Source organism: Brienomyrus brachyistius, chromosome 4 (genome assembly GCF_023856365.1).
Source record: "Brienomyrus brachyistius isolate T26 chromosome 4, BBRACH_0.4, whole genome shotgun sequence".
Taxonomy (NCBI): domain Eukaryota; kingdom Metazoa; phylum Chordata; class Actinopteri; order Osteoglossiformes; family Mormyridae; genus Brienomyrus; species Brienomyrus brachyistius.
In genome coordinates, this window is record NC_064536.1 from 21,014,451 (window position 1) to 21,039,120 (window position 24,670).

At 50.2% G+C, this 24,670-nt stretch overlaps 1 protein-coding gene across 5 annotated transcripts in view; it reads left to right on the forward strand.

The window, feature by feature from the left end:
• Nucleotides 1–20,842, forward strand: part of dlgap1b (discs, large (Drosophila) homolog-associated protein 1b) — a 108,702-nt gene extending 87,860 nt beyond the window's left edge. For 4 of the 5 annotated variants that reach the window (XM_049011217.1, XM_049011219.1, XM_049011216.1 and 1 more), the window contains 6 exons: nucleotides 12,134–12,510; nucleotides 13,404–13,483; nucleotides 15,009–15,460; nucleotides 16,667–16,758; nucleotides 18,983–19,135; nucleotides 20,195–20,842. In XM_049011217.1, the coding sequence (XP_048867174.1) occupies nucleotides 12,134–12,510; nucleotides 13,404–13,483; nucleotides 15,009–15,460; nucleotides 16,667–16,758; nucleotides 18,983–19,135; nucleotides 20,195–20,410 (1,370 nt within the window). In that variant the 3' untranslated portion in view covers nucleotides 20,411–20,842. The remainder of the gene's footprint in view (nucleotides 1–12,133; nucleotides 12,511–13,403; nucleotides 13,484–15,008; nucleotides 15,461–16,666; nucleotides 16,759–18,982; nucleotides 19,136–20,194) is intronic. The other variant, XM_049011220.1, reaches the window with a different exon arrangement.
• The last annotated feature ends 3,828 nt before the right edge of the window (nucleotides 20,843–24,670 follow it).

Consider the following 24,670-nt stretch of genomic DNA (forward strand, 5'->3'; position numbering starts at 1 on the left):
AAGCGTAATATAATTATTCGTAGCGGTGTTAACTTATTACGGAATTACCATTGACTATTATTATTATTATTATTTTCTGCCTACCGAGCCACCGTACTGAGAGTCATTACGATTATTACTATTATTAGGGGTCCAAGCAGCGTTAGTTGCTGGATACTTATTGTTCGTATTATTATTATTTCTCAGACAGGTATGATTGAGGTACGCTTCATGCTAACACTCCCAGCCCTGTGTTGCGGGATTTAGCGGGACAGGAACACTCCCCGTGTTGGATTCCTGTTTCTAACTATGGCAGCGTGATTGTATTTACTACCTCATTTTCCCTTTGGCTTCTCTCCCCACCCACCCACACCTGTTGCCCTCTATCACTCGGGACCCATACAGCCTGCACAGACTGGTACGGGGCACTAGGGGGTCTCGGCATCATCACCCAGCCCTCCGCCGGGGTGACACAGAGGCCACCCTTGGGGTGGGAATGCATGAGCAACCAGGGTATGTCAGACGGGGGGGGGAGTCAGGCCTTTTCCTCACCCCAGTCTGACCGAGAGTGACCCCAAGGAGGAGGAGTGGGGGGCACGCGGTCCAGAAAGTCCACAACAGCGTCAGCTGTGTTTGGGTTTACGTTGGAGGGGGGAGGCATCTATACAGCACATGTGCAGTCAGCAGCAGTGTTTACCACCCCCCAAACCACACATTTGTGTGGGTGCCCCCTGTTGGCCAGAAACTGTCACTACACTGAGGGTGCCCAAAGTGAATTTTGGAGTGGAACCCCAGAAACAACAACCCCCCCCCCCATGTGTCTTTACATAGCATGCAGATAGTAACCCTTCAGTCAGGCTTCCCGGGAGGGGGGGCGACATTCGCACAGTCACGCTATAGGTGCGTCTCAGAGACGCCACCGCCCCCTACCAGACGGCTCCACTTTGCAAGATGAAAGTGGAACTCTGGGGAGATACCACACACAGACAGATGTGTTCCACCACGATATAAATGTGAATCCACCCATGAGTTTCTCCAAACTACCCATCCCCTTCCCCCTGCATGCCTCAGAGGAAGTTGACAGACGGCCCCGCCTCCATGCCCAGCTCTCATTGGGTTTTCACACTCTTGGGTCTGGATAAACAAAGAAATACAGGACACATCAGCTCCCAGCTGCTGCTGTGAAATGAAATATAAAAGACTTGAATCATGAGTGATAAATAACAAGAGCAGAAAAATGTCAAGATACTAGAACTGCTGTCCATCCATGTTTCATCAGTGTATCCAGGTTCCTAATCCCAGGGACCATGTCAGGGAACATCCCAGGTGGGATGCTGGTGTGTCCCAGGGAACACGTCGGGGGAAACCCTGGGCGGGATGCAAGTGCGGTCCAGGGAACACGTCGGGGGACACCCAGGGCGGGATGCTAGTGTGTCCCAGGGAACATGTCAGGGGACACCCTGGGCGGGATGCTGGTGTGTCCCAGGGAACACGTCGTGGGACACCCTGGGCGTGATGATAGTGCGTCCCAGGGAACATGTCATGGGACACCCCGGGTGGGTTGCTATTGCGTCAAAGGAAATACACACTAGCCAGCACTGCTTTGCCCAATTGCATGTTGTCGGCCGGCTGGGTCACATGGTCCCCCTGTAATCATTAATACAGAGCAGACAAACTGTAAGAACTCCAGATGGTGTTTTGGGCTCTTAGGTTCGACCCGTTTACCATCTTTCTGCTTGTCTGAGTCCATCGGCTCTGTAGGGATTCAGCCTCCGGTGTCAGCTTGTAATGCAGCATCTAGCTGCTCACTGTATGACTTCGTGTTGTATTACTTTATTTCTGTAGGGGGAGCTGTGGTGTCTTAAGAGCATAGCCTGATGCTGCGAATTAAATCAGACTTAATTAATTGTTACCCCTGCCCCAGCGAAGACTTCCTAAAGCAATTAATGAGGGATCTAACAAAGGAAGCAGCTAAACGAGGAAGAGCAGTTTGAACGGACTTAATGCTGTATGCCTGTAAAAACCCGACAGTCACCTCGTTGCTGGTAGAGCCCCCATAACTCCGCCTCCATCTTGCTCATCTTTTTTTCTGGTTGGCATTATCTCAGGCTTCATTTCTCATTCGCTTCCTGCGCCTTTCTCCGCCAGCTGTTTTAGCGTCACTTCTGCACGTGATGTTTAACCACTGGCAATCAGGGGTGTATACAGGGGTTGGGCCACGGGAGCACTGGCTGCAAGCTGAAAGCTTATTGGCCCCCTGAGTGCTCCATTCCCTGTCACTCACCGATTCAAAACATATCATTGGCTAATGATGAGGTTGGTCACTCTGTATGAATTACGGCCACTCTGCCTTAAAGAATCCTAGAATTGCTGCTGCCGATGACGCCTTTCAGATGTGTCTGCCTCCCCCCCCCCCCCCGGCTTTAGCAGTAATCCCTTAGCCCTACCCCGCCATCCCAAGCTGGCCGCCTACGCAGAGACAGACCATCTGCAAGCATCTCACACGGAGCCAAGCTGCGGGGGTTTGTGTGGAGATTCTCCTGTAAGTGATATGGGTTCCCCTAGCTGCCCGCCCAGTTTGTTAAAAAAAAAGATGTGTTTTTTGGCAGCATCCATGCCACGCTGCTGTGATTTATTGTGTTTTCCCATAAACACAGAAGGTTGGCAGCGCTGGGTAGCAGTTTATAAACACGGCCATCGGCTGTCATTCCTCTGCAGCCGAACTTGCCTCTTGCCGGGATTACATCATGGCTCCTTATGGGGCTGTTTTCCTTAAGAGCCTCTGCTTCGAGGTAGTTTTCGGAGTGTGCGGGTCGCAGGATAGGGTTGGTAAACCCCCCCCCCCCCCCATCCCCTGTACTCATACTGATTCTCTCCATGGTCTCTTTTGCCCAGGAAATTATGTGTTACTCAGAACTGTACTTAGAGAATAGCAATGTGGCTGACTTTGTGTGTGTGTGTGTGTGTGTCTGTCTGTCTGTCTGTCTGTGTGTGTGTGTCTGTCTGTGTGTGTGTGTGTGTGTCTGTCCGTCTGTGTGTGTGTCTGTCTGTCTGACAGTGTGTGTGTGTCTGTCTGTCTGTCTGTGTGTGTGTCTGTCTGTCTGACGGTGTGTGTGTGTGTCTGTCTGTGTGTGTGTCTGTCTGTCTGACGGTGTGTGTGTGTGTCTGTCTGTCTGTCTGTGTGTGTGTGTCTGTCTGTCTGACGCTGTGTGTGTGGCTTTGCATAAATCACATCTGAGGACCAAAATGTCCCCAAAGTGTAGTAGAACCTGAAACTTCCTTACTTTTGAGGACACTTCTTCAGGTCCCCATTTGAATAACCTCAATTTTTTTCTAAATCTGTGAATGCAATCAAAAAAGTAAAAGTGCCAAAAGTCTTGTATTTTGGTTGGTTCCTTATGGTTGAGGTTAGGGCTGGGTAGGGGTTAAGGGTGTCGTAATTGGGGTGTCGTTTTCCCATAGAAATTAATGGACGGTCTCCATTTAGATAGGTAGACCAACTTGTGTGTCTGTATTTGTGTCATGTTTGTATTTGAGAGCCTCCTGACAGACTGATACCCTGGGTAGGAGGGTGAGGGGAGCTGGGGGGTGGCTGCCTTTCCGCCCCAGAATGTGATTGGAATAACGTCAGATCACTGACACTTTGACTGGATAAGATCCAGATCTCTGTGAATATGATTGGGTAACCTCCAAATGTATCAAAATAAATTCTTATTAATGTGTGGATGGACATATGCAGTATACACCTGCATGTGCTCAAATTTTAAATATTTGTACCTTTTAAATAAAGTTTATGCTTAAATCCTTACACCCAAGTAATTATAATGAATGTGTTTTTGATAACAAGCAATTGCCTTTCTCTAAATGCACACATGAATGAGTCCTTGTATAAACTAAAGGCAATAATGCTTTGTTTTTTTTTTTTTTTAAATCTGGCGTGGGTCCAAGGGGTTGCAAGTCTAGTTTATGAATTTCAATACTAATTAATGAACACTAGAGGGAGTCTGCGTTTCCCTGCAAACACGAAGCACTTGGATAACAGCATGGCATGTGACTTAAAAAGTCGCAGTGACCCCTTTCCTGCTACACATATCACTTTTTTGTCGAAGGACTGGTCTAACAGGAAATGGTTTGCGGCTGCTTGCGCAAGTCAGCTTACTGTTTCCCACGGCGACGTGCCAGCCCTTGTCTGTTCTCACCTCGTGTCCCCTTGTGTAAACTGTCGCTCTCTTCCGGACGTGCCTTTGGCAAATACGGTGACGTTCTCCCAAGCGCCACTTGGCAGGTCGACTGACCAGCACGTCCACCTGCATGCTAATCAGAGTGATAGTCATTGCTTATCTGTAGGTCACCACCAGGCTCAGAAACAGTGACATGCCTGCCCTTCACCTCTGCAGGAAGCTTAGGATGCAAAGGAGCATCAGTTTGGCTCTGCGGATTACAGGGTCATTTCTTATAATACACTTCATTAACTTCCATGTAGTGAAATGCTCCATCTTGATGGTTATGTTCGAAGCACCCTGATGGATGCCCACCAGGGGGCAGTAGAGGCATGGCCTTCCCCCACTGGTGTAAATCTCAGCGGTACGTTGCTGGTGTGTGTGTGTGTGTGTGTGTTATTAACCTGTTCTACACCACAGTGCGTCCGCCCAGAGTGTCTCCAAAGCCCACACTGGTGGAAATGGGGTGGGACTTAAAGACATTCCCTTTGTCCTGGGAAGCTTTGAGTTTGTGTGGTGGTGGGGGGGGGGGTGCTTCTTGAGTGGCTTTTGGAACATGTGGCTGGTATTGTGCTGAGATCATGCAGCATGGGGGGGGGAAGCCTGTCAAATCCCAGAGTGAGGCACTGTCCCCATGACTCGATCCCACCCACATGGCATGACCGGTCATGACCCGCCCACCCCTACCCCCAAAACACCGATGCGAGGGAGGGGCCCGGGTGCTGCCCCCACAGATGTAGCAGCATGACCCTGATCAAGGAGTCGGGGGGTTGAGTGTGGCCCTTATGAGAGACAATCAGTAATCCATTGGCTTAGCATTTCATGCCCTGCCTTGGAATTACGGTACCTTGGAGAGATGGAGCCAGGCTGATCAGACAGCACCTGGGCGTCTCTTTGACTCCGAGATCCACGCCCCCCCCAGGCCCCTTTAACCGCCCCCGTCCTGAGTACAGAAAGGCGGGTGACTGAAGCTTTGCCTGACAGCTTTCATGCGTAGCACCTGGGAAATGTGGTGACCTGGGGATGACATGTAGGGGCACCATCACTGCCCCTTTCACCCGCGCCTGATCCACGGTGACTGATTCTGGCTCACATCCGACCGTCCGTCCGCCGCGGAACCATGCGGAAAAGGGGCCTTCCATTTTCACAGCACGCGGTTCGTTTCGGAAGTATGTTGGGTGGTGGATTAATTTCCTGCTTCCTGCGAAGGAGTGGCAGCATTAGTGGGTGGCCCAGTCTCCCCAGCAAGACCCTAATTACACTCCCCCCCCCACCACCTCTGCACCCCCACATCAGGCCTGGAGCTTTTCCAGAAGGGCAGCAGGCAGAAGAAAATGATTACAGATCTGTGGTGGGGTGGATTGGAGTGGACTGATGTCTTCCATCGGCAGTTTGCCGCTATTTTTGTCCATAAAGGGTGTCGTCCTGTATTTGGGCTGGGGGGTGTGGAGCATAGAGGGGGGCTGGGTTTGGCTTTCGTCTGAGGTGGATTTTTGGACGCCTCTCACAGAATCGGTGCGGCGGGGGTAGAGTGGGCCAAGAATGTGGTTCATGGGTGAGGAGACCTCAGCAGGCCGGCTGGAATGTGCAGGAGAGCGTAGCCTGAGGGGGACTGTGAGGGGGAGTTGGGGGCAGAGGTCACGGCAGAGGCAACAGACAGAAACGTACCACCCGGGTCCCCCTGCGGGTCCGAGAAGCCTGCTGCAGTTATGGTGATGATGGGGGGGTTCCTACAATCAGACAGCAAAACATTGCTTATCGGACAATTGGGCCGAGCTGATTTCAGAAGCACCTAGGGGCAGCAAACCAAACTAAACCGATTCCAATCCAGAAGCGGGAAGAAGACACTTGTCACGTTCATTAAACCCCCCACTCCACCCCAGTTCACGGCAGGTGGAGCACCGCTGGCTTCCAGACAGAAAAAGGTACCTAAACGCTGAACTCTCTCCGCGATCATTGCCGGCTGTATCGGCAGTCGTACGTCGCTTTGAATAAACGTGGCAGATAATTGTTGAAATCATGATACCGAGTTTTCCTCACTGATGTTCCCCAGCGAGGCCCGCTTCAAAGTTTGGTCCATTGTACGACCGCCAGGGAGCCAGGTGCCGCCCCCAGCTTTGTGATAAAAGCAACAGCCCCCAGGCCATATGTTTTGCCCCTCCCTCGATGGGGCTGGAAGGAGAGCTGAGGAATGGTGCTGGGAAACAAACAATGACAGAGAGAGAGAGAGAGAGATACACAGACAAGACCACAACACAGCTGTATCACAGCTGGAATAATGAGCAGATCGTGGCCATCGCGTGTCATTAGATAATGCGGCACTGGTAAAGCCCAGCTGGGTTCACAGCCCTGCCCGTTTAGCCAGTGCTCTCCTGTGCCCAAGCGCCTGCCCCCTTTGCTCAACAGTCTCTGCTATTGCGAATCACTCACTTTATTACTAACTAATTAACTTAATTACTCAGAAGTCATTCCCGGAACGGAGGCCTCGAGTTTGGACTGTTTAGCAGTCCGTCAGCATAGAGTGATCTGAGTCACAGAAGGCGGGGGGGGGGATAAAGTATTCTCGCAGGGGGGTGATGGACTTGCCGACTAGGGGGAATGGGGTGGGGGGTGACGGGGAGGATCATAAAGTGTGGAAGCACGGGGGGGGGGTGTTTGTTTGCTCAGTGAGGTGCAGGAATGTTAAGACAGGAACTGCCTGATCGTACCTCCATTATAAGGTTTAGTCAGTAAAGCTCAGAGCTTTTAGCTGCCTCTCTTGGTCTGCCCCTTTCTCCCCCCCTCCCTGGGGCCAGGCTTTAGCTGACAGCTGGGCAGGGTGGTGGGGGTGCTCTCCTAGAAGGGGCCCCCCTTTGTCACTCTGGGACGCTGAAGGCACTCAGTCGCCAGCTGTCCCCCCTGCCAGAGCACCGAATCCGATCAGGATTCATTTTTAATGTCACGTATCGCCGGGTCCTAGAGAGTGAGCTTCCCATGATGCCTGTGTTCATTTTTAATCACAGTGTGTGTGTGTGTGTGTGTGTGTGGGGGGGGGGGGTCCTTCTGTTTACTTACTGGCTGGGAAAGGAGCATGGATCCAGTTCACCCCAACACCCCACCTCCCATCCCCCATCCGCAGGTGACAGCCCCAAAGGCCTGCCCCCCCCTGATATAGAATAGAATAGAATAGAATAGAATAAACCTTTATTATCCCACGAATGAGAAATTTAGGTGTTACAGAGCTCTTGCACAAAACGTAATATAGAACAATAGGAGCAGGTAGATACACAAAGATATAAATACAAATGTACAAAAGTTTTGGAAATAAATAAAGATGTACAGAGATATGTACAAAATGTACAGAGATATGTACACAAGTGCGGGGGTGGGGTGGGGTGTGAATGATCCTGGTTACAGCATGTGATATGTCAGTTAAACATATATGAGTAAAAAAATACTCACGCTAAACTGTTATAATGTCTGACAGCCGCTGGTAAGAATGACCTGCGGTAGCGCTCCTTCCTACACTGTGGGTGTAGAAGTCTATTGCTGAATGAGCTGCTCAGAGCTCGTACAGTCTCATGCAGGGGGTGGGAGGTGTTGTCCATAATGGATGTTAGCTTAGACCGCATCCTCTCATCCCCAACCTGCTCGATGGATTTCAGTGGGCAGCCCAGGACAGAGCTGGCCCTCTTCACCAGTTTGTCCAATTTCCCCCTGTTCCTCTCTGCAATTCCACCACACCAGCAGATATCCCCCAGCTGTGTGGGGGCCCACTTTAAGATCCTGGTTTCTCTACTGCTCCATTTCCTCCTCTTGTTGAATGACAGGGTCAGGTTTCAGGATAACTTTTTCTAAGAGTTGAAAAGTGTTTAAAAATTAGCTTGCTTCTTTCCTATTTAATATGAAACAGGATCTGGGTGGTACAAGCTTGTGTTTGGATGGGCCACTGTGGTCTGGCTGGAACCGCCATGCCCAGGCCAAAGCCCAACCATAACCACTGTCAATCACAATGCAATTAGAGGCTGTGGTGGTTAGTCACAGGAAAATGACAGGTGACTATGATTGACTCACCTGCTTTAGAAATCCAAGCCAGCAGAAGGTGTGACTTCTGGGGGTATTTCCTAAGGAATTCAGCTTCTGGTCCCACGGAATGAATTATGGCCGCTTTTCCACTGCAACCAGTACCATACTTTTGGTACTATTTTGAAGTACTGAAGGTACAGCACTTCAAGATACTGCCATTAAAAAAACTGGTATTACCACTGAATGACATCACAACGCAAGATGGGGTATTTTGGGCTTAATTTAAAAAGTTGTTATAGTATATTATAGAGCAGGGTGACATGCAATATTAATACCAGCATTGGATGTTATTCCATGGCAAGAACAGCAAAGTCAGCTGGGTGGAGACCTGGCTTTGCCAAACCTTCATACTGCATGGACATTATAGTGCAGGGGCTTTAAGTTTCACTAAAACGTTCTTACTCTGTTATAGGGAAAAAAACGTAGCAGACGCTGCAATTTTAACGATTGTTCCTTTCGAAGGTTATCTAGTATATGTTTAAAAAATCAGTTTAAAGTGTACTGCCTCTGCTTTTGCATGAACGGCTTTCTCCGGGTCGATCATAGTCATTTTCATACTTACTCTTTAAATGTCTCCTAGACCGATTTATTTTGTACTCCTTTTCCGTGTTTTAAATATCCAAATATTTTTTGCAACAAATCACATATTAGAATAGAAGGAAATACTTCTATTTCTTGTCATGTCATCCAGACCTCCTGGTTCTTCTGAGCAGGTTGCAGTTAAAGCTTGGGTCTCTTCTTTTGTCCACACATACATTATTACTACTAAACTCCTTTATCGTTGGTTTCTAACCTTTTTGAACACGCCGGTTGTATTGTCTTTGAGGCAGTCTATGCGCGTGACAGCCGACAATGAACAGGTCTGCAAGTCCCACCCCAAACTACCAAAAAAGTACCCCAGCTGGTTTGGCACTTTGGGTACTGGAACTTTTGGTACCGTTACTTCACTGAAAGTCAATGGAAAAGAGAAAGTACCAAAAGTACTGTACCTGGTGCAGGAAAAGTGCCTTAAGGCCGTGCATGTGGACATGGGACTCTTCCATAAGGGTGGAAGGATACAAACACACAGCTGCCGACCTGGTTAAGGCGGGACGCATTCGAAAACCTTGTACATGTACATCGGAGCAATCTGATTGGTCCTCCCTTCGATACCCGTCAGGTCACGATGCAGCAGAGGCTTCCAGAAGGTCACCCCAGAGCCAGGAAATCTTTTTAGTTCTGCACCCCTCTCCTCCCGCATGCTAAGGAAACGCAGGTCAGAGGTGAGGGAGATAAGAGCGATCCAGATGCCCCCTCCCCCCCCCCATTGATCACTCCCTCACACAGAGTCCCTTTGTCTCCTAGGGGCCTCGTTGTGTCATGGGGGGGGTGGGGTTACCTGGTTTCAGGTTCCCAGCCAGTCGCAGGACGGTGAGGTCGCGGGATTGGCACATGGGCAGCTTCAGAGAGAGAGAGAGACAACTTTACAGAAAACAGCTCGGAAGCCGACCATCTGGGGGCCACGCAGTACCGACCATAACCACTGGGGGTGTTGCAAGCGTGCCAGAAAAAAAGCTCGTGGACAAAAAAAATAAAAAATAAAGCCACAGGCTAAACGGTTTCGGTGTCACCAGTTTTATATTACATTCTGTTGTGCTGTTGTCTAAGCAAGCAAGGGAAAGAAACCCTGCAAAATAACGGCCCACGGACGCTCGTTAACTGCCGGTCCCATGGCCGGTCCCATGGCCGCTCCCATTTGCACACGTGTTCCTTTCACTCGCTCCCCCAAGCCCACGTGTGACTGGTTCAAACAGATATGCTCTGCAGTTGTGATAACTGTTTACTATATGTATGTTTCAGACATTTACCATTTGTTATTTTGGCATGCCATTAATCACTGTATCACCTGCAACCTATACTTGTGACAGAGGCGGTGGGGCTGTGTGAGTTTGGCCCTTCCTTGCCTGATGGGGGGGGAGGGGGGGCTGTTGCTCGCGTGCCATGATGGAGAGTCACTGGCGGGAGGTGAGAGAGAGAGCAAACAGTGAAGGTAAACACGCCTCCCTTGGTGGGCGGGGCTGCGGAACTGCCGTTACCATGGTTATAGTATTACACTGGCCTCCGACGCCCAGCCCACAAAACGTCCCTTGTACCCCAACCCTTCCCCCGCAGCATTCAGCCTGTCAGCCCACCCCCCTAAAGCTGTTCCCCTTCCTGAATTTGTGAGGTCAGGCCTTGGGGGAGGGGGTCAGGCGGTCCATCAGACCCGGTCCTCTTTGACAGGGGAAACGTGATGAGTGGAAACGGGAGTCACCTGCTTTTTCTCCCCCCAGGGTAGTGGTAGTGGGGGCTCGGGGGAGGGGGGGGGGGGTCAGGGTTCAGGGTCTTTCTACGGCTCAGCTATTCACACTCATGAATTGAATGGGAGGCATCTTTATCCCTGACCATCACCATGGTAACACTGCCGGCCGCCTGTAGTGGGAGCATGGCTCATGGGCGGGGCTTCCTGTTTTAAATCCTCTGGAAGATCCCCCCCCCACTGGACGTATTTGTCTCGCCAGGCTGCTAAGACTGTCTGCATTTGTCAGGTTTTCCTTCTGGGGGGGCATTCCTGGGAGGGCCACTCAACTCTGCCTGGTTCATGTTACCTCCCCAACTCTTTGGGCACCGGACAAGCTTGCTCTCCCCCCCACCAATAAACATTAGGTTCTTTCACTGGTGGTTTTAGCTGGGTTTCCATACTTGCATGGTTTTAATTACCACCCCCCACCAACAGGGCCCCTCTGTTTCTCTTAACCCTGCCCCCCAGTGCTTTTACTCCACCACCTATCTGATTCACTAGATTCATTAATTGTAACCTTATTAACTTATCTAACTAGTCTTCAGGTGAGATAGTTAGCTATCCCAGGTTCTGGCAAAGCAGATTTCTTCCTCATCAGGGTCCTCAGAGTTTCAGTGATTATGTGTCATTGTCTGACTTGTGGATCCCTTGCAGTTAGATCACACACATTCCTCACCCTCTATGTCTAGTATGTCTAGTAAGGTCCTCCTAGGGATCAACGACATCCCCCTTGTTGGAACAGTTTGGCTTACGGCTGCAGTTCCTTAACCACCGCGCCGCCTGCTGGCCAGGAGCATAACTCACATGTACCTGCAGGGCCCTCATGTGTCTTTGTAAAAAGCCGTGGGAAACCACAGTGCAAGTTGTGGCTCGTGAGTCTCCGCCGCATGCGGGCCAAGGGCCGAGCCCCAGGGGCGACAGGAAGTGCGTGTCACCCGTGGTAAGGTAATCACACGGGTGAGGTGTTTTTCATCCCCTTGTGAGTGAGGCCCCCCCACCCTCCCAGACTGCTCTGAGGGGTGGCGGCAGACGTTATCGTCTCCCATTTCGCGTTTGATCTCCCAAAGCCCCGTTAAACAGCTGCCAGCAAATGAACGGCCCATGCGGGAGGTCCTGTGTGGAGCTTGGGGCTTGGCCTCGTGTGGCATGAATACACAAGCTCTGTCGACTTCATAGGCCGATTTCGGGACAATGTGCTAGGGGGGGACAGTCCGAGGTGCAGACACAGGGCCACTGACCTCAGCTGAAAGCTGATTGGTCCCCTGAATACCCCGCCCCTGTCACTGTGCAAAATAGTTTGTCTGTACATCACAGTATGTATAAAGTTTAGATCGATATTAAAGGGGGTCTATTTTCAGCAGACTTTTCACAACATGAATCATATCCTGAAATTCCACTCTTTTATTGGCCGTAAAGCTTTATCCACCCATCTCCCCCTCTAGGTCCGTGTGTGTATTTTTTTTGGAGGGGGGAGACACCCCAGACTGGTATCCAGTCCTCCCATCATATCCCACAATCCCCTGAGATGTGTTTTGCCCCGCCCCCTCAGTGTCATCATGCATCACCACCTACAAGAAGACCCCGCCCCCGGTGCCCCCCCGCACCGCTGCCACCGCCACCAAGCCCTTCATCTCCATCACGACGCAGAGCAGCACCGAGTCGGCGCAGGACGCCTACGGCGAGCGGTCGGGGGGGCGCACCGACAGCCAGTCACGCCTCAGCGACTCCACGGAGAGCATAGACAGCATGAAGGCGCTGACGGCGGCCATTGAGGCGGCCAACGCGCAGGTGCACGGCCCGCCCAGCCAGCACGTCAGCAGCAGCACCGTCACCATCACCGCCACGGCGTCGACCGTCACGCAGCTCAGCGAGGACGGCAAGAAGGACGCGCTGCGGCGCAGCCAGTGCCTCTCCATCGGGATCCAGGTAGGGGCGGGGCCTGAGGTGGGGCGGGGCCGGGGGTGGGCGGGGCCTGGGGTGGGCGGGGCCTGGGGCAGGGGAGGGGTCTGGCACATGGCCTTCATGGGATCGGAATACAGTGAACATGGAGATGCGAATTCAGTCAGCGGCTGCAGAACGTGCGTGAGGCCAGAGCAGCCAAACCGCCTGCGTGAGGCCAGAGCAGCCCGACCGCCTGCGTGAGGTCAGAGCAGCCAAACCGCCTGCGTGAGAGAGGCCAGAGCAGCCAAACCGCCTGCGTGAGGTCAGAGCAGCCAAACCTCCTGCGTGAGGTCAGAGCAGCCAAACCGCCTGCGTGAGGTCAGAGCAGCCATGCATCTCAGACAGGGTTCACGCCTCACGGCACCGACGCCTCATCTAAGGTCTCGGCTTAGAGGGAGGTCAGCGGTTCTCAGCAAAAATAAACAAGTAAATGTCATACTGACATCATACCAGACACCTTTTACTGTAGTTTCAATATCTGGGATACATATCAGACATCAAAAAATATAAATCTTAATTATTTTAACCATTTTTCCAATTGCATGTTATTAAAGGAGAAAATGGAAGCTACATGTGTACTATGTGAGAGTGGAGAGGCCAGTGCAGTCTGTAATTATATTATGTTAAGGACAGAGATAACATTGAGTGAAGTACAGTCGCCTTCAGGTGAGTCATCTCACTCTGATCGAGGGCAAACAGAAACCACAAGACCGCTTGCCGGTTACAACTTTATGGTCTTCGCAACTTTTCTAAATCGAACATTCTATTATTGAAGACCGTTAGCAAAGGTAAACTCAATGTAGCACCACAGCTACCACTCAGCCGGTATCAGTCAGTCACCACGCCAACCGCCCCCCCCCCCCCCCCCCCCCCCACAGGTGGACAGCCCTGACGACACCCTGGGTGCAGGGGAGCACTGCCGCTTCCAGTCGGTTGGGATCCAGGTGGAGGAGCGCTGGTGAGCATGCAGCCCACCTGCCTTGGGGCACCGGTGCCGTGAAAGGCGCTATATATATAGTGAATAGTGAAAATACATGCATGTATAGAAAATGCTGCAAGAAAGAACTACACAAAATATGGGGTATGGAAGGTGAATATGCCACCAACAAGAGGAGAAGATGTTGTAGGAAAGGAAAGTGTTCGAGGATGGGGGCGGTGGTCACTTTTTTTGGGGGGCAGACAGATAGTTTAAGATGAGTACAGACAGGTCAAGGTGCTGATCCTGGGTTACCACTGAAAGAGGTTAGGTTAAATGGGGGGGTGATCACCTGACCCACCCCCCCCTTTGAGGCAGACAGAACGCCTACCTGATTACTTAGATTAGATAAGGATGTCTGGTATACATATTAAATATGTATTGGTATATATGATATACATGTATGTGTCCGGCATCACTGTAATACCACATCGGGGGGACATTTAGTGAGGCGGGGATAGTGGGGTGGGGGTCTCCCTGTGCCGGTTCCCCTGATAGGTGCTCATTCTTCCCCTGGTCTTGTGCTGTGGTCCACATCACAGGCTCAGTATGTTTCTGGATGAATCCATACCCCTGATGTTTAGGGGGGATGTGGTTCCTAGACTTTCAGTCTGTTTCCGTCGTTATCGGACCAGGGTATGGAATGTTCTAGCCTAATGCTTTGATGCAGTATGATCCTCTACTTTGTCCAGGTTGATCCCAGTGGCCCAGCTGCCCCCTGGCTCTGTATAGCTGCCCCCCCCACCGTCAGGGATAAGAGATGAGAAAAGCGTCTTTAAGGACGGTAGTGTCACATGTGAGGTTAGCACCAGTCTGCCAGGAGACTATAAGCACCCCCCGCTGGCCGTCACACACCAGCGCCCAGTGTTCACAGACAGCGTTAGCAGCTGCCTCCTGTCAGCTGTGCGCGTGTGTTTGGGGCACTGAGCGCGCCTGGTGTGCTGCACGGCCTCGACTCAGAACGGATGTGTCATAAAGCCCCCCCCCCCGCCCCCCCCCAGGGAAAGACCTCCTCACAGCTAGCAGGGAGTCACAGTCTGTGCATGTGTGTGTGGGATACCGTGACAGCCCTTCAGAGGTCCTGAGCGTAACCAATCCCCCAGCTAAGAGCTAAGAGTGTGTGTGTGTGTGTGTGTGTGTGTGTGTGTGTGTGTGTGTGGGCGTTTGTCTGCCTTTGCTGGGACACCATATAGACACTCACCATCCGATTCCGCCAACCAGCCGGGGCCTCAGAGGACCGCTGACCATTCATGCTGATTTTCTCAGTCGTGTGACCTGTCACCTACTGCCAGCACAGATGGAGGATGTGGGGATTTGAACCCAGACCGCAGAGCATTCGTTGCTGCAAGGGCTTTTTCTTTAGAAGAATGAGCGGAACTGCAGGCAGGACGAAGGCAGGCTCGGTGTTTGCACATTAGCACGTTAGCACTTTAGTATATTAGTGTGCTAGCATCACTAGCGAGTTAGCTTGTTAGCAAAAATAACCAATAGCGCCCTCTGTGGTCAGCAGCTATCGGCGGCTGACGCGCTCCGACAGTGTGACTACGGCTGTACAGGCCGACCTGGACCACCTGGAGGCGCTCAGCGGGCTGGTGGACACCCCAGTGGCAGGACCGCCCTCATCAGGCCCCATCCCCCGGCAGCGATCCCGTGATGCTGGCACCTCCACGGTGAGCATCCAGGGCTCAGGAAACCACTACCACCCCTGTGCGGACGATGACTACCCTGCAGCTGGCGGCCATGACGACAGCGACGTGGGCTTCGACCCATCCATCCTGCCACCGCCGGACCCCTGGATCGACGCCGTGGAGGACGACCCCGGCGAGGCCACACAGGCCTATATATGCCAGCGGGACGGACACTGGTTCCTGAAGCTGCTGCGGGCGGAGACGGAGCGCATGGAGGGCTGGTGCCGCCAGATGCAGCAGGAGGAGATGGACAATGACCTGCCAGATGAGAGTCAGTGTCCCGTGATGATGACATCACACGCCCATTGTGACATCACCATTTCATTATATATATTTATAAATATAATTATGTTTTTGTCTTCCTATCACAACACATTCTCCATTGAACCATTGACAGTTATTACCTGAACAAACCATTAGCTTTTAGGTCTACCTAAAAGGCATCAGAACTGCTCAGCCCAAGAGAAAGTTGATGCACCCAGACTGATTAGCAGTTCTTGTCTCATAGCAAATCTGTCCATGAAAAGTCTCTGGGAGTGCCGTAACTGAAATCCCGCTTCTGGCACTCTGTGAAACGATGAGGTCACCGATACCCATTATGCCCGACCTCTCAGCTCGTCCTCCAGGTTAGTGCTGTTTATGGCAATGGACAGTCACACCCCCCCCCCCCACTGGTGTGGGGAGGGTATCTGCGGCGTCTCCGCCCCCTGCTGACATCCGACCCTCTCAATCTGCCGCCTTTGTCCGCCAACGGTCCCCCCACCAATGCCTGAACCGTGGCCTGGAGGGAGATGCAAATGAAGAGAAAGTGACTGCAAGTGTCACATACAGAGATTAAGAATTAAATGTGTGAGAGGCATGCGATCAAAAGCACACACACACACACACACACCACAACCCCCATTTTGCTGTTTCCACTTAGACTTTCCTACAGGATTCGTCTGTAATGTCGCAGCGAAAGCTTTTAAAAGTTCTCTTTAGCTGGGCAACAAACCCAGACACACACCCACACACACGGACACACATGGATACACACCCACATGTGCACGCATCTATGGGAAATCCTACCCATAACCCCAGTGATCATCTTTCAGAAACACACCCCCCTCCATTTAGCCCGTCTGCCTGGTAGTGTCAGCCTTAATGGATTGCTCAGAACAAGCCCCCCCCCCCCCCCCCCAAATACACATACCCCCACCCCCACAGCTCAGTTATACATCGTTACAGTGCCTCCCCCATATCCATTAACATTTCTTAATCAGGAGTTTAATAATGTGTGATTATCTTTCTCTGATTATATGAGAATGATATAAGAATTAATCATCGCTTTACAGCACATTAATACTGACTCAGAACACAAAGTCGTCTCGTAAACTATGTTATAGATGTTAGCCAGCACGGTCCTGTCGGATCCCATTTCTTTTGTCTGTGTGTGGGTGTCTGCCTCTGTTAATGTGCATCTGTGTGTCGTTGCCAGTCCTGGGAAAGATCCGGAGTGCGGTGGGCAGCGCCCAGCTGCTGATGTCACAGAAGTTCCAGCAGTTCCGAGAGCTCTGTGAGGAAAACCTGGTGAGCAGTCTGTCAGTATGGTAATAATGAATATGGAGGCTCCACCCACATCCCGTAGAGCAGGGTTACCCAATCCTGTTCCTGGAGAGCTACCAGCCTGCAGAGCTTAGGTACAGCATTAATTTAACACGCCTGATACAGATAATCAGGCGCTTCAGTATCACCTCAGTATTAGAGTCAGCTATGTTGAGGTTAAGCTGGTTCTCATACTGAGATATAACTGAAAGGCCTGATTATCTGTATCAGGTGTGTTAAAATAGGGCTGTACGTAAACGCTGGAGGGTGGTAGCTCTCCGGGAGCAGGATTGGGCAACCCTGTCTTAGAGAGTGATATGAGGCTTCTCCCACAGTCTATACAGTGTGATTTGAGGCTCCTCCCACAGTCTATACAGTGTGATGTGAGGCTCCTCCTATAGCCTATACCGTGCGATTTGAGGCTTCTCCGACAGCCCATACAGTGTCATGTGAGGCTCCTCCCACAGTCCATACAGTGTCATGTGAGGCTTCTCCCAAGCCCATACAGTGTCATGTGAGGCTCCTCCCACAGCCCAGAGTGTGATGTGAGGCTTCTCCCACAGCCCATACAGTGTGATGTGAGGCTTCTCCCAAGCCCATACAGTGTCATGTGAGGCTCCTCCCATAGCCCATGCAGTGTGATGTGAGGCTTCTTCCAAGCCCATACAGTGTCATGTGAGGCTCCTCCCACAGCCCATACAGTGTGATGTGAGGCTTCTCCCAAGCCCATACAGTGTGATGTGAGGCTTCTCCCAAGCCCATACAGTGTCATGTGAGGCTCCTCCCACAGCCCATACAGTGTGATATGAGGCTTCTCCCACAGCCCATACAGTGTGATGTGAGGCTTCTCCCAAGCCCATACAGTGTCATGTGAGGCTCCTCCCACAGCCCATACAGTGTGATGTGAGGCTTCTCCCACAGCCCATACAGTGTCATGTGAGGCTCCTCCCACAGCCCATACAGTGTGATATGAGGCTTCTCCCACAGCCCATACAGTGTGATGTGAGGCTTCTCCCAAGCCCATACAGTGTCATGTGAGGCTCCTCCCACAGCCCATACAGTGTGATGTGAGGCTTCTCCCACAGCCCATACAGTGTCATGTGAGGCTCCTCCCACAGCACATACAGTGTGATGTGAGGCTCCTCCCACAGCCCATACAGTGTGATGTGAGGCTCCTCCCAACAGCCCGTACAATGTCATGTGAGGCTCCTCCCACAGCCCATACAGTGTGATGTGAGGCTTCTCCCACAGCCTATACAGTGTCATGTGAGGCTCCTCTCACAGCCCAGTGTCATGTGAGGCTCCTCCCACAGCCCATACAGTGTCATGTGAGGCTCCTCCCACAGCCCATACAGTGTGATGTGAGGCTCCTCCCACAGCCCATACAGTGTGATGTGAGGCTTCTCCCACAGCCCATACAGTGTGATGTGAGGCTTCTCCCACAGCCCATACAGTGTCATGTGAGGCTCCTCCCACAGCACATACAGTGTGATGTGAGGTTTCTCCCACAGCCCATACAGTGTGATGTGAGGCTTCTTCCAAGCCCATACACAGTGATGAGGCTCCTCACACAGCCCATACAGTGTGATGTGAGGCTTCTCCCACAGCCCATACAGTGTGATGTGAGGCTCCTCCCACAGCCCATACAGTGTGATGTGAGGCTTCTCCCACAGCCCATACAGTGTGATGTGAGGCTTCTCCCACAGCCCATACAGTGTCATGTGAGGCTCCTCCCACAGCACATACAGTGTGATGTGAGGTTTCTCCCACAGCCCATACAGTGTGATGTGAGGCTTCTCCCACAGCCCATACAGTGTCATGTGAGGCTCCTCCCACAGCACATACAGTGTGATGTGAGGTTTCTCCCACAGCCCATACAGTGTGATGTGAGGCTTCTTCCAAGCCCATACACAGTGATGAGGCTCCTCACACAGCCCATACAGTGTGATGTGAGGCTTCTCCCACAGCCCATACAGTGTGATGTGAGGCTTCTCCCACAGCCCATACAGTGTGATGTGAGGCTTCTCCCACAGCCCATACAGTATGATGTGAGGCTTCTCCCAAGCCCATACACAGTGATGAGACTCCTCCCACAGCCCATAGACAGTGTTGTTAGGCTTCTCCCACAGCACGTAGTGAAATGTGTGACTCATAATGGATGATTGAACCTCTGAATCTGCCCCCCTCCCCCCCACCTGCCTCAACCCAGAACCCCAACGCCAATCCGAGGCCCATCTCACAGGACCTGGCTGGCTTCTGGGATATGCTACAGCTATCCATTGAGAATATCAGCCTCAAGTTCGATGAGCTACACCAGCTCAAAGCCAACAAATGGAAGCCTCTGGCGGTCCCAGAGAGGAAGGTAAAGCACATGCCCCATTCTCCTACTCCCCCCCACCTACACATATTGACTGTCAAGACTCAGTCAGCTTGTCTACTTCTTAAAGCCCCAGCCTGGTCCTATGGGTTTTATGTCCAACAGGTGTGTTAATTTCCACAGTAATTACTGCCTGCCTGGCATTTTAAACGCAGGTAGAGGTGACCTTCCTTCAGCAGAGTAATTATGAGCTGAGGTTGACCTAAAGTCTAGCTGAACGGGGACCTGTATCACGAAGCAGGATTTCTTGCCTAGCCAGATAATTTGTCAGATTTAAGGTAGCTCAGTTTATTAAATGGACTTCATCTTTGTTCACTAACATTTAAACTAAGTTATCTTGCTATCCCAAAAATCCAACTGCCTAAGATAAAAACCTACCTCTTCCTGCTTTGGGTGGAACAAGCTGATTGGGAGTGTCGGTGGTACACAGTCAGGTTTCCCGTGCACGTGTAACACAGCGCTACAAGCCACACCGTCCTACATAACTTCAAATGAATTCTGTTTATGCCATACAACGTCTTTGCAGGGGGGTCACATAGTATCCTACATGTCCATTTTCATTGTCATCATCTTTGTTGTTACTCTTGTGTTCGTACTTTCTGGAGAGTCACATGACCAACTCTGTCCAATCCCAGGGCAGCAGGCTTGGCTCTACATTTTATTTTTCCGTTGACAGTAAAGGGGGTTTTGAGGAGTATTTGGCAGCCACCCCATCTCCCTTCCCACACACATAATCTATTCACGATTGCCACCCCTTTTAATGTCACAAGTTATCCCACCCTACCTTGTGGGAATTTTACTTATATGGACTGAGGGTAGAACAAAAAAATGATTGGTTCACAGAAATAACCAATCAGATTGTAGATGAGGTGGGTCCAAGCAACTGGAGGAGGAGTGACCAAGACATCCGATTGGTTGGTCCCACATTCAGTGTATAATCTTATTGATTATCTCACTAAACCATCTAATCATTTTTTGTTCTGCCCTCAGAACATTTTTGTTTAAGTAAAACTCCCATAAGCTGTTATATCTCCCCCCATGCAGGCCAGGAGGGTGGCCCCCGTGGTGCCCAGGAAGCCCCCAAAGGGGCCCCTGCCCATGGCGAGGGACCGGTCCCTGGAGAGCACAGAGAGGCAGCGGCAGGAAGCACGCAAGAGGCTGATGGCAGCTAAGCGCGCCGCGTCGGCCAGGCAGAGCTCGGCCACCGAGAGTGCCGACAGCATCGAGATCTACATCCCTGAGGCTCAGACCCGCCTCTGAGCCAGCAGAACTGCACGGGGAACCACACACACGCACACTCACACAAACGGAGCGCAAAGGGCAAAGTCAAGGTGCTCATAACATCATCCCTCGGCACACGTCAGGGATAATATATAATATCAAATCGAAGGTAGTGGGCTACATCAACAACTGTTATCAAATAAAATGTTGAAATATAAAATCCAGAAAACAAAGGAGTGTATTTTTAATATGCGTCAAAATATACTGCATATATTAGGGGCTAGATCTGTCGGATCTGTTACTCTTCCATTTGTACCTGTTTATTGTTTGTCATTCTGCAAACAGTATTTGAAATCAACCTTGTAGACAATGGAACGTAGGCTTCGTAGGTGCCAGGTAGCTCTCAGGCTAATTATTCTTTCTGATGCGTGCAGTATATTTTGTGCCAAATTAAAAGTATGTTTTCTTTTTCGTTTTGGTATCTTTTGTAAAGAGTGAGCTTTTATTTAGTTTTTACTTCCTATTTCCCCCTCAACTGTGGCCTTTTTTAACGTTTTGCACTCATCTGTCCTGTAGACTAGTTGAAGGTGCGTCTCAGTCACGTGACCGCCATCAGTGGCGTTTTCCGCCCAGGTTTCAACTGTGGAGTTGTTGCCTCCTATTCTTGATGGCTTAAAGATGCTGCCAACATACAGGGGACACACTTCGGTTGTGATTCAGTACTGCTGGGTCATACAGAACACTCATAATTTTCAAAAATTATCAAACGAAAGCAAAACGACAAAACGGATCAAAACGGTAATTGGGCTTCTGGGTTAATTACACTCGTGAACTTCGCCTGTGTGCGGCCCAATGCCTTTGCTCCCGGGAGGCCGGAGAGTCACATGACCAGCTCCGGCCAATTCCAGGCCGGCAGGCTCGGCGCCAACTCTCAGGAAGTGTTTTCCCGGGAGACAGCTGTCATGCGCGTTTGTGTTTATACGCGCTGGTGACGACCAGCGTGTGCGTGGGTGTCCGCGCGCGCGATGATGTGCGTGCGTCGAAGTGCTTCCTAATTTTGCAGATCCGAGTCGGCTTGTCTTCAGAATTAATAACCGAACCTCATTCGCATCCTGTAAAATAGTACTCCACCCGCACTGCTATCCATGTGCGTGCAAGAAATGCAAGGTGGCAGGAGAAATCATAAAGACATTCTTTATAAAAGTAGATCAGAATCTTATTATTATTATTTTTTTTTTTTTTTCATTTTTTTACCGTTTTAACTTTGCTCATTATTACCATGGGCTGTTTTTATTTTGAGTGTAGGATACTATATATATAAATATAAAATCATTTTAAATATATGTATATGAATATTTATCGCTATGTAAATATTTGGTCTGGACACATTTATTAAGATGAGTTGGCTAAGATAAAGCATATACAGTGAACCACGTTGCATAATAAATAAAGGAATAACAGTGTGATAGAGGTTTCGAGGTAGGGGAGCCGTCGGATTACACTCTTGGACTCCATATACACATAGCCTACTGTACATAAAACCTCTGTTCCCTGTAGACTTTACATGGGTGTGGTCAAGGTACGGTCCCAGCATCACTGTGACATTCCCGGTCTTGGGAATCCATCATTAAAAATACGTTTCCATTCATTTTCCGAGTCAGGATTAGCCCCACAGCAGTAGATTTGATAGAAAGTGGGAGGATATGTAAATCTACAGGTGATGATGCGAGTGTTTTAGCTGTTCCCATAACGCAGGCGCGAACCCGACTTCTCAAGTGTAAATCGTTTACACCTGAAGGTTGTCACCGGTGTTCCGGCTTCGGGCTGCATGCAATTTTCGGCATTTTGCTGTGACCACGACATATCCCGACCGTGCACCTGTTTCGGCGACACTTCCGACATTTAATCCGCTGCAGATACCGCCTCCACCAGTCTTGGAGCCGGCTGCTCGCTGCTTTATCTGCGTTAAAAAAACGTCAGAATCTTACATACGTCTATCTCTCTTTACCCCACTGTAATCAGCCTTAATTTCTAATGCGATTGTTGAGCACAAATCAGTCTCAGGGCCAAGAGGATGTAACGTGAGGGATAAAAGGCACTACATGTGTACATAACTAAGCAATTCACAGGAATCAGTAACTGGCTTGATTAAAATGCACCGTCTTTTATAAGATTGTTTCCACTCTTTCCCCTCCGTTTTATTTACACCAGCCCTTCCTAGAGTGTATGCATGTATATATGATTAGAATTAAAACCGGGGTTTTTATAAAGTGGGATCCCTGGCTTTATATCGGAAGGACCACGCTGGCGGATTACCCAGTCATTTTTGCCTTCCTCTGTACCCCGTAATACACGGAGAGACACTATAATACCCCTGATTACCGTCCCGTCTCCTGTTCATAGCTCAGCGAGCTAGTATGGTTGAAAAAAAGTTAATGCTACACGTTTGGAAAACAGATGAATAACACTCCATTGCCGAATGTAAACTACCACCTTATGGTTTCTGTGTGTTTTAAATAAGGAAATAATCATGACTTCAAAGATTATCACTGGTTTCCTTGGTAGTTTAGAACAGCTGCAAACTGAACTAAAATATCATGTGGAGTATTTCTCTTCTATTTACAGTTTTTTTCTTACATGTTTTAGAATCAAGCCGTAGGTGAGATGATTTGAATTAATTCGTTTCGTAGCAGCAGGAAATGATCGGGGAAGCAAAGCATTGGCAAAACAAGGATTTTGTGACAATCGAGGGAATTTTATGAAAATGGTTTGTGTATAAGCAGATGAAACACATTTAAAAACAATATTTGTAAATATATAAATGTTTCTCAATGTAAAAATAAATAAAATGTTTAAACACATACACATCTTGCATTGTGGTACATGTTTCACAGGCTTGCATCTTACGGTGAAAAGTTCGAAGGCTCCGAACTGCATTGGATAATAATGACCTTTTTCAATAACCCGGCAGAATGTGTCATAAGATGGTTAATCCAACCCTGAAAACACTTCGCACTGATTATTGGGCATGATCACACAGTGTGTTATCTGGTACTGGGTTGTGCATTAGATTTCTGACCCTGCTCTTTATGTGTGGAGTTAGGCGTAGTTCATACTTTACTTTCCATATGCCGTTACGGTTCCCAGTGTACATCACTGCATGTGATTTTGGCATCCTGCCCCCCCCCCCCCATGTACTCATCCCTGTGCTTCCTGGAAAAGGCTGGTGCGTTTTCTGAGCAGAAATCTTCCAGTATGGGGGGGTTCCAGAGAGCAGGGAGTGTGCTCCTTTTAATTCACACTATTCAAAAATGAGACACTTCAGAATCCGAGATCAAGGCTGTATCTGATATAGATTGTTTGGGTCTTTCTGCACAACCTGGTACAAGCAATAAGCAGCAGCTGCTTCCAAGGGTTAGTGTGCATATAAAACGCTATATACAGCTAGAATTGTGGTGCTGTGGTTATGGATTCAGCCTGAAGGTTTCTGGTTCTAGACCACTCTGCAGAATATAGAACCTGAATCACTCTTGTAAAACAGCCGGCTGTAAAACTTGAAGTCGCTTTGGATAAAATCTTGAAATCGATTTGGAAATATGAATGTAGGCCTCTAGTGCTCCTAATATATGAGACAGTGGCTCCGAATGTAGCAACGTGGCTGCATGTCTGTCCCTGTTGAGACCGGTTTGCTTTAGGTACTAAGGTTTCCTCCTTCGGTCCAAAGACATGCGGTTACATGACTGGTGTCTGAATTGCATATAATGACTGTTTGCCCTGCGATAGACTGGCACCGCATCCAGGGTGTCCGTACCCCATGGGCCTGGATAGGCTCCAGACTCGACGCTGCTGTACTGGATAAGCAGTTCTGGAAGATGGATGGATACTGGCCTATATGGTGAGGATGAGGTGGGAAAAATATAGCTATGGGATATAAGGGGATCTGCCATCGTGCTGTCCCCATCCCGCAGGGCCCCTCGCGTTCACCACAAAGCCAGGCTAGCAAGCGAGCTTCCGTCACGGTCCAGGAATGCCGCCGGTTCGTGTGCAGGCACGCCGTACAGCATCAGTCCCGCTCGCTGGGTATTTGGCGAAATTGATGCCTCCAGCGCGTCATCGACGGGAACGAGCGTCTCCCTAAAAGTGACGCACGCAAACGCTTCGCGTCCCGCTGTGTCGTACCCCTCGTTGTCACGGACACTTTTGCCCCATCCCATGCAGGCAGGAAGTAGGTTTGCTGAAATTAAAGCCAGGCAGAGTTAGTGGAGTATGAGAGAGAGAGACAAGCGCTGAACAGCAGTG